The following is a 9862-nucleotide window of genomic DNA, read 5'->3' as shown; positions in this document are numbered from 1 at the left end:
TGTGAACTTTTATTTTAGCAAAATGATTCATATGAATAGTGATTTCATTTAAATTTAATAAAATAATTTTGTGGATAATATGAAAGTTCACATGAATGATCCATATATGACGCCCTTATTATAAAATTTCGCCAAATGAGAAACAATTTTCCACTTTGGATTTCCTGGTACTATTATATTGGGTTTCCAAGAATGCAAAGCCTTCGTTTTGTTCTAGGTCACCCTTATGATGTTAAATTGTGATTTCTTAGCAAACTAGTTAATCAAAAGGTATTTTGTGGGCTAATAGGGGTATAGTCTAATAGAAAAGGATATTGACTTGCAGACTAGTAGTCTCAAGTTCGAACTTTCATGGCACCTTAACAATGTGTGTGAGAAAATCTTCCCCCTCAATATCATTTGTATTATAATAAAAAATAATTATTGTTCAAACTACCTTCCGAACTTTAACCCCAACAAGACTATTTTTTCACCACATATTCCTCATCCTAGTTTCAAGCCCTTTTTCCATTTTCCTCAAGGTCCTCCTAAAATCTATTGTTATGGAATGCATATTGAAGATTTGATCATTCATGTTTTATCTATTGAGCTCTAATTGGAGGGTCTAGTGGTGTTGTTGGATCAACATTCTGTTGGAGGATTAGCAAGAGGGTCTTACCTTACTGCAAAGGAATGCACCCCTAAATTTCCCATGGAGACTAGTGTAGTTTCCTCAAATTATTAACTAGGAAATATAGTTTGAACATATTCATTTTCACTTCTTGTAATCTTTTGGAACAACTATAGAACCTCATAAAAAGGAAGAATCACAACATAAAATCTTGAGGAAAAAAAAAGAAATTTGAACGTAGAACATTGTGTGCAAAAATAAATATTCATAATCACTTAGAACTCGTTTGTAGGCTAAAATCACTTTCAAGAAGAAACACTTATCGTGTGCTTCTCTATTTTCTTTTCTTTTCTTTTTTGTTTGGTCATTTTTTGAGGTATAATTATAGCCAACTTTTCCATGAAAATTTGGAGCGAATCGAATCAATCAATCCATAACAATACGCACGCGTACACAATGACAAATTTGCCCATCAGTCAAGTTTAAAATTGCATATGATTGCATATGATCGAGCGACTCAATAGCATCCATGACACACCCTCTTCGACTTCTCCAAAGCTCCTCTCTCTCTTGAAACCCTAGACGGATCTCTGATAGATCGGCTCCAAACTTTACTGTGATTAGAGAAACTTCAGGTAACAGTTCATCCTTTTATAAAATAAAAATTATATATGTTTAATCTCTGTTTATCTGCTTTCGGAAAATGAAATAGAAAAGAAAATCTTAATTAGTAGCAGCGTAATATTCCCTGTTGTCTTTTCTGGTTTTGGTATGGGTTTAGAGAAATGAGAATCTAAAATTGGTTATAATTGTGGCTGAACTCGTAGTGATTATTTGGAATTTTCTAATCATTTTGCTGCTTAGATCGTCCAGGCATTCTGTTTTCTGTATGCATTGTCTCTCAACATGTTTGGTTGCTGAGAAAATTAAGGGAACGCGGGGAAAATTGAGGTTCACTATCGATCCAGGAAAGTTTTGTGGGAATATTGAGCTAAGAAGAGAATAATATAAAGAAATTGAAATTTTGTTTCTCGGATGTGTTTAGTGTGAGAAAAAAAGAAGAGAAAACAGAATGGAAATGGAAAACTAGTTTCAAATAACTTAGATAGTTATTCCTGGCTTGTTTAACTTAATTATTAATTTTTTTTTCAAAGAAGCATTGAGTCAGTGCAGTATGGTTAAATTAGGATGATATTAGTTGTTTTTTAGGTTTTTACAAAACTGGAAAAAAGAGAGGAAAATGAAGTCCTCATTGGTCATCCCAGTAAAGCAAATATATACCTGTTGTAACTGAAAGTATATATATTTGTTAGCAGTTAACAAGCTTATGTGAAGATTCTTTTTTATGATGTATATTGGCGCAAAAAGAAAAAGAAATATGTTGTTGATTAATGAATTGGCTTTGTTATTTGTCTTTCAGGCTATCTTCTTAAAACTAGTTCAAAATGGTTGATAGCAACCCATCTTCTGGATCACCTGAAGACACTCCAAACCCCAATCCTGATGGAAATGCACCTTCTGAGAATGACCTTACACTTGATTCTCTATCCCGAAAGGTTCAAGAATCTCTCTCTGTTGGAAAGAAACATAAATTTTGGGAAACCCAACCTGTCGGGCAATTCAAGGACCTCGGGGACAACAGTTTGCCTGAAGGTTCAATTGAGGACCCAACACCGTTATCTGAAGTCAAACAGGAACCGTACAAACTTCCCAACCTCTATGAATGGACCACATGTGATATAGACTCTGAAGAGATGTGCACTGAGGTCTATAACCTTCTTACAAATAACTATGTTGAGGATGATGAGAACATGTTTAGATTTAATTATTCAAAGGAATTTCTTCGTTGGGCGCTACGGCCTCCAGGTTATTTCAGGAGTTGGCACATTGGTGTCCGGGTCATAAGTTCAAAGAAGTTGGTTGCCTTCATTACTGGTGTTCCTTCTAGAATCCGGGTTCGTAATGATGTTGTTATCATGGCAGAGATTAATTTCCTATGTGTTCATAAGAAGCTTAGATCAAAGAGACTTGCCCCTGTTATGATCAAAGAGGTGACTAGGAGGGTTCACTTGGAGAATATATGGCAAGCAGCTTATACTGCTGGTGTTGTTCTCCCTACGCCTATATCAACTTGCCAATATTGGCACAGATCTTTGAATCCAAAGAAGCTGATTGATGTTGGGTTCTCTAGACTTGGTGCAAGAATGACAATGAGTCGAACAATCAAACTTTACAGGTTACCAGAGTCAACAGTCACCCCAGGGTTCAGAAAAATGGAGCTCCATGATGTTCCTGCAGTTACACGGCTACTTAGGGATTATTTGAGCCAGTTTGTTGTTGCACCTGATCTTGATGAAAACGATGTGGAGCACTGGCTTCTTCCAAAGGAGAATGTTGTGAACAGTTATCTGGTTGAAAGTCCAGAAACTCATGTAATCACTGATTTCTGCAGTTTTTACACTCTTCCTTCGACTATCCTTGGCAATCAGAATTATTCGTCTTTAAAAGCAGCTTATTCCTATTATAATGTTTCGACAAAGACGCCTTTGCTACAGTTGATGAATGATGCTCTTATTGTTGCAAAGCGCAACGATTATGATGTTTTCAATGCATTGGATGTCATGCAAAATGAATCATTCTTGAAGGAACTGAAATTTGGGCCAGGTGATGGTAAGCTTCATTATTATCTCTACAATTATCGGATCAGAAGTGCATTGAGACCATCGGAGCTCGGGCTTGTCCTCTTATAAATCTGAGCCCTGATATTTGGATTGTGGCGTCAACTAGGAGCCACATTAGGTTATATGTGCTTATAATATTGATTGTGAGGTTGCATTGTTTGTGGGATACCACTCCTTCAGATTCTTAGGTTGTCTGCCAGTCGAGCAATTTTGTGAAAGTTTCTTTGCTGGAATTTCTATTGTTGAGACGCAAAAGAATATTGAAATGCTGACGGGCTGTTAGTCTTTCCATGAACTTGATTTGATGTGGACTTTGATTCGAGGCATGTTTATTTGGGGATGCTCAGTTTCACTTGGGCCGGGCACAATTCAGCTAGTTCGATTTCGTCCATTTATTGGTTGGTTCGGTTTTGTCAATGTGCAGAGATGAAGATGAAGAAAGTAACCTAATGGACTAGATGAAGTGAAATGCGAAAAAATGCACCGATTCTAAATGTAGGGACTGATAGTTGAGGGAGGGTAAGATTGAGAGATGAGAGGGTTGCAATTTCCAGAGTGGTTTTATTAATTTAGTGCGTGCAATCTCATAATTATTCATTCAACCAACGAATAATAACTTGACACACAACAATATGTCATTAAAATAATCCACAATTTGTTTCGGTTCGATTTATCAACTGATAACTTTTCTTGTGTTAATTTGGTCTGTCACGCCCTGGATAATTGTCACTCCATCAACAAAAGTAGCTTGTTTGGTAATGTTCCTATCCTTATAAGTTTCATGTCCGATTTAATCCCATCTTACAAATTGTCTGACAATTCTCACAACTAAACACGATCTTAAAAGATAATTTTGAGATAAATTAGTCTTGTGGTATTCCATTAAGATTATTAAGAATTTTAAAAAAGAGTTACCAAATTTAGTGGTATTCAATCAGGACTTTAAACAAGTAACAAAAAGTCTTATGGTATTCAAAAACTTGATAATTTCGAAGGATTCTTCTAAATGTGGAATTGTGTGTGATTTTTTAGTGAGAATATAAATACCAAACCCTATCGCAAATCCCACCCTAAACCATCTGATTTTTTGTGTGAGATTTTATCTCTGCTGGCGTTGAAGATTTCATCAACCTATGTGCTCGGCAGATAGTTGTCTCTGCTCCAAAAGCCAAAGAACTTGTGGTGAAGATGGAGGTATAATAATAACCCGACTTTTCTTCTCTTCATGGTGATGAACGGGCATGCTTGGTTTTAAATAGAAGAAATGTTTCTGGATATTAATAAAACAAAAAAATAAAAATAAATCCACTATGTGTTTTTGGCAGCAATGCACTCCTTTCCATGAACATGTTGCTTCTCATGAAAGCTGGCAAATGGAGCAACTTGGTAGTTTTGTAAGCAAATAAAACGCATGGTGAAGCTGTTACTGGTGATAGGTCTTTCACCTAAATTGATTCCTAATGTGATTCATTACACTTGAGTTGTGTGGAAGAATCTATTTATAAGGTCCCTGGTAGGCATGGTGGGCTGTTGTGCAACCCCTTGGAGCCGCCCACCACCTGTTTGATGGGAAACTCCAAAGAGCTTCCCCATTTTGTGCAGCAGCAGCAGTTGCTGCGTGGAGCCACCCACCACCTGACGGGAAACTCCAAAGAGCTTCCCCATTCTGAGCAGCAGCAGCAGTTGCTGCATGGAGCCGCCCACCACCTCCTCGATGGGAAGCTTGCTGATAACTTGGACTGTTAGCTAGCTCGCAAGGACGAAGAACAATATGAAATCATTAGATGGACAATCCTTTATTTAGAATAATGAAAATCTAATAATAATAAAGTTAAATTCAAGGAACTTTTATAGTTGATTTCAACATGTTTAAGAGCCTTTTGATCTGTCACTTTAGAAAATCCCAGTTCATATTTGTCTCTTTTTAGGTAAAATTGGCCTCACTGCATGTATATATAGAAGTGCCAAACAAATCACATGCATTACTCAGGAACTCACATACTGTGTTGTGGATATCTTCTCTCATTAATTTTCCTACAAATGGGTTAACAGGACATCTATAAATGGTGGGTGACATGGCAGTTGTGCCCTAACAGAGCACAATGTGCTCCATCATGGTTGTGATTATAGTTCTGCATAATGGATCTTATCACTTGCGGTTGCTTAATCCAAGTCATGGTGGACCTCAAGAGTGGAGAGGTGTAGTTATGCCATGAACAAGAGGCTAACTCTAAATAGGGATGATGATGGATAGTTAAATCCATGTGGTCCTTTCAAATCTTATAAATCCTATTATATAAATCTTTTACAATCCATAACTAAAAAATCTTGATTATAGAAATCCATAAATGAAATCCTATAAGTCATTATATTCTGCATAAATCCACTAGTTCTTTTATCCCTAAATAGTTTTTTAAAATCCCAATTGAATTCACCCCGTAAATCGGAAATGAGCCTCTGCCTCTTGTTTTGATATCGTCAACTAGATCAAAAGGGATTGCTAAAAGCCCTAATTAAACCATGTCCATGGTTTTAATCTTCCCAGTTCCTAATGGGCATGTAACATTGAACCAACCCTAGACATCGAGCAGCTAGAGTACACAAGACAAACAGACAAAAACACCTAGGAAAACATCTTACAAGCAGATAGCTGTAGGTTGAATCCAGGAACACTCAAGACACCATCCAAATGGAATTGACTTCTGGTATAACCGCATACTGATGCATTTTCATGAAAAGGAAAGAGCTTAAACTGTGTGATTGGATCAACGAATTTACATACGGATAAATTACAAGGAATCCACTAATCAGACTTACAGTTGATGACCTACGCCAAGGCGACAACTTCACCACGTGAACCTGTAAGATTGAAACAAATGTTATGAAGTTAAGACGCATCAAGATAATGGAAAGACTAACAATGACTAAAGTAAGCATATGCGTTTCCGGCATTACATCGTTCATAAATCTCTTCAATTAGCTGTAAAATTGACTCGTTGTCTTCTGTCATCTTTGAAATCCTGTCTGCTTCCTTCATTGCAACAGCAGCCACAAAGGATTTGTCTTCAGCGTCTGCAAGTTTATGGGCAGCAGTTTCAGCTGCATCCTGCACTGTTTCAGTAAATGTCATTGATCCAGAATTCTGCAATTTCCGGGGCCTAACATCCCTTTGATTTCGCGTAAGTGTAGGTGTTTTTGTTCCAAATGTTGCATCTTTTTTTAACTTGTAGCCATTTTGTACCTACATTTAGGAGGAAGGGAAATCTCAGAATGTTTAAGCATCATAAGAGTGTCGTATAATTGGGAACAAAATTTTGACAGGACAGAAGCACTCAACATAGCAACGTAGAGAAATGTTAGAAAGAAAATAGAAGTACTAAAAAATCATAAACCTTTTCCAGTTTTCCTTGTGAAACAAGCCTTCTCAACCTTGGACCCAATAACCTTCTGAAATTTGGTGGTACGGGTACCTCATGCCTTTGCTGCAGTATGTGTAGCAAGACAGTCACCATCTTTCTTGTACTAAGATGAAATTTAAAAAGACAGCTAGAGATTAATTGCTAACTCAAAAATACAAGTGAGAGGCAAGGAGTCAGTAACTGTGCCATTCTACTGCTCAGATAAAGAAATATCAAGTCAACTGGTAACCCCATGGAAGGTGAATGAAACTAGCATATACCTTCCCAACCTTACACTGCTCGAGTCTTTAATTCACGCAACAAAATTTTAATTTTGAATATATGATGAGTTGAAAAGATTCATGCAATGCAGGATTCTTCTCATCATAATTCCTTTACATCTCAGCAGCAGCGCTCCCAAACTAAGCTATAAATATTCCATAAGCTAATACAGCTTTTTCAGAATAAATGGATTTGATAAAATATTTTTAATAACACATAACAAAAGACCTCTTTCTGACCTCAATAAAGTTAAGAATGGCACCTAAATCAGATCCATTCATATCTTTCATCGTTGAAAGGGCCTGGAAAATCATTGGATCGTACCTGTTGAACATAGTAAAATAAATAAAGAATGGATCAAGTACCTTGAAGATACCTCAAACAAAAACCTATCCATAAGGCAGAAGAATTACATTAACAAGTGTGGCTATCAACTCTATAAATAAATAAAAACAGAATTTTTTTTGAATGGTTAAGACAGTAAATAGCACAGTTTTAACTTGTGATAAATAATGGAACAATCAAACTAACGAACAAACTAAATTTCAATGTCTATCACAATAGAGGTTGCACGATTGCATCTATATCATACAAACATGCTGGATCTGTAGTAAATAGCTCATTTCCTCCTACCGTACTGTATCATAATACACAAAAGGTCAACACTGGCTCTATCTAGTTTAAGAAATTTAGACAGCTTTGACATTTTCAAAGATTTCTAATGCCCCCTGAAACTGTGTTTCAACCCAGTCCAAGATAAGCAAACGTATTTCAATTCTTAATTCAAGTTGTCTGAAAAAAGAGGAAAATTGAAAGGGCTCTTCTCAGCAGCATGTTGGGATTCAGGAATATATCCCTCCATCTTTGGCACCCATAATCTAAAATGTTTTATAAGACATAGCATACATTTCTAGACTTTCTACTACAATTTAAACACAGTCACAAACATCATGTTTATTTAAAACGTGGTCTAAAAAAAAAAAGCAGTATCAACCAGAAATATGTAACACAGTTTCTATGGAGTGACAACATAAGGATCAGAAAAACACGCACTGTGAAGCACTTTTCAATTCTGGTGCACTATTAACCGCATCGTCCATCATGGCATCAGGAGATGCATTGGGACAAACTGAAGCAGGAGATGCACTCGGACGAACTGAAGCAGGAGATGAATTGGGAGGGGCTGAAGCAGGAGATGCATTGGGACGAACCGAAGCAGTAGGAGCAGAGTTACGAACAAGGTGCTGGGCAGACACTCTATTTTTTACCTTTGTACCCCTTGGTCTGTCCTTAGAACCATGTCCAGAAGTACTAACACTCAAGTTCCTCCACTTATCCTGATACAAGAGCAAAAATGAGACAAGTAAACAGCTTTTTTCTTTCCAAAAAAAAAAAAACGAAAGAAGGGACCAAACAGCAAAAATGAGACAAGTAAACAGCATTTGAAAACCATCATATGTTAAAAACAAAAGAAGAGACCAAGGAGAGTCACATTTTATGGGCTAATTCAATTCCATGAAGCTTTACAGCAGCAGCCAATACAACCACAACCAAATGCAGACAAAACCAAACCTAGGGTTTCTTTCACTCTGTTTTCTAAGCCGGAAATTACATATTCTCAGAACTTGATTGAATTGTCTATCTGTCTAACAGTTCAACCACCACCAATTCAGCTTTCAAAAAACCAAAATTTTTATTTATTTATTAATTTTAAAACTTAGCAACACAAACAAAAACAAAAAACAGAGCGAAAGAGGGAAGTAAGTGGCAATATATGTAAATAGGAGGGAACCTTGAGGTCGATATTGGAGCGGTGTATTAGGACAGAGGCAAATTCGGGATCTTTGAGAATGTTCTTCCACTTGCCCGGGCCGTGCTTTGCAACTCCGGCCAGTAGGCCTTCTTCCTCCTCCGCCGTCCATTTTTGCTTTTGGTTTCCCATTATACGTTCCTTCTCTCTCCCTACCCCTTCAAAGCTCTCTCTCTCTCTCTCTCTCTCTCTCTCTCTCCCCTTCAAAGCTTTCTGTTTCTCTCCCCTCTCAAAGCTTTCTCTCTCTGTTCTCTGTCTAAAGCCCTCTCTCTCTCTCTCACTCACTCTGTCTCTCTCTTAAACAGTTTTCGAGGGAAGAGGACGACATCTGTCTCTCTCCCGCTTCCCGTGTCCTTTCGTTTATTTGGATAAAGCCCATGTTAGAAGATCGATGTCACGATGGGCCCAGACACGCAAAATTATATTTTGCGGCCCAATAATTCTTCATAAATTCAAATGGGCACCCAAAAAAACAATTAAAAAATAAAAAATAAATTACTTCTCACAAGTGTGGAAGGTTTGTTGGCTTGGTCAAAGAAATGGATTTTGGCTCTTTGAAGCTATGAAGGTCTTAAACAAATGGTTGACAATGCTTGCAGTTGTTTACTTGGATGTATTGCTGCTTGTGATTATCCCTCAAAAGTAAGTGAGAACTTAGCTTAAAATTTAAAATTATCCCTCAAAAGAAATATATAAAAAAAACTATAGTTTTATGCAAAATCTGAAGGTCCACTCCATTATTTGGTTCAAATATATAACTTGATGACGCTCATTCTCCTTCCTCCAATACACTAGAAATGGCATTTCAAACTAGAGTAGGGAATGCACATTTCATTCATACAATTCACTTGCTTTAAAATATTTCAACTTCCAAAACTCATACTTTGACAAGATGCCAAGACCGCTGGCATGTGACTCTAAATTTAAGTTCTGAAATTGAACTTGAATCAACATACCAAACCAAGAACCCTAGAAACAAACTAATTTTTAATACTTGATGAAATGAGACCTAAACCCTAAATTCGACATGGAATTTGGGACAAAAATCTGAACTAGAAACTTGAGCCTAGATTTGATTCCA

At 36.9% G+C, this 9862-nt stretch overlaps 2 protein-coding genes across 7 annotated transcripts; one reads left to right on the top strand and one right to left on the bottom strand.

Moving 5' to 3' along the window:
- Positions 1017 to 3897, top strand: LOC18783585 (glycylpeptide N-tetradecanoyltransferase 1). The gene is made up of 2 exons (XM_007215348.2): positions 1017 to 1245; positions 2031 to 3897. Exon 2 carries the CDS (start codon positions 2056 to 2058, stop codon positions 3358 to 3360), a length of 1305 nt encoding a protein of 434 aa, XP_007215410.1. The 5' UTR covers positions 1017 to 1245; positions 2031 to 2055; the 3' UTR covers positions 3361 to 3897.
- LOC18782232 (telomere repeat-binding factor 4) lies at positions 4569 to 9132 on the bottom strand. 6 transcript variants are annotated; one of them, XR_002270682.1, is made up of 8 exons: positions 8764 to 9132; positions 8025 to 8308; positions 7211 to 7295; positions 6684 to 6773; positions 6247 to 6532; positions 6109 to 6150; positions 5932 to 6009; positions 4569 to 5037 (listed from the first exon to the last, which is right to left on the bottom strand). XR_002270682.1 is itself a non-coding variant. In XM_020559424.1 (7 exons), exons 1-6 carry the CDS (start codon positions 8911 to 8913, stop codon positions 6119 to 6121), a joined length of 927 nt encoding a protein of 308 aa, XP_020415013.1. In that variant the 5' UTR covers positions 8914 to 9132; the 3' UTR covers positions 4569 to 5037; positions 6109 to 6118. The 6 variants fall into 6 exon arrangements, 3 of the variants coding, with proteins under 3 accessions (XP_020415013.1, XP_020415015.1, XP_020415014.1); XR_002270683.1 differs by having other exon boundaries at positions 4569 to 5030; XM_020559424.1 differs by lacking the exon at positions 5932 to 6009.

Source organism: Prunus persica, chromosome G3 (assembly GCF_000346465.2).
Source record: "Prunus persica cultivar Lovell chromosome G3, Prunus_persica_NCBIv2, whole genome shotgun sequence".
In the NCBI taxonomy this organism is placed as follows: Eukaryota; Viridiplantae; Streptophyta; class Magnoliopsida; order Rosales; family Rosaceae; genus Prunus; species Prunus persica.
Note: the sequence above shows the minus strand (reverse complement) of the source record. Positions and strands in the feature narration are given on the sequence as shown.

Excerpts from the sequence above, each read along its gene's own strand:
- LOC18783585 (XM_007215348.2), top strand. The coding sequence starts at position 2,056 with ATGGTTGATAGCAACCCATCTTCTGGATCACCTGAAGACACTCCAAAC.
- LOC18782232 (XM_020559424.1), bottom strand. The coding sequence starts at position 8,913 with ATGGGAAACCAAAAGCAAAAATGGACGGCGGAGGAGGAAGAAGGCCTA. Across the intron at positions 8,309-8,763 it reads GCTCCAATATCGACCTCAAG|GATAAGTGGAGGAACTTGAG; the intron begins GTTCCCTCCTAT and ends CTCTTGTATCAG. Across the intron at positions 7,296-8,024 it reads GAATTGAAAAGTGCTTCACA|GTACGATCCAATGATTTTCC; the intron begins GTGCGTGTTTTT and ends TATGTTCAACAG.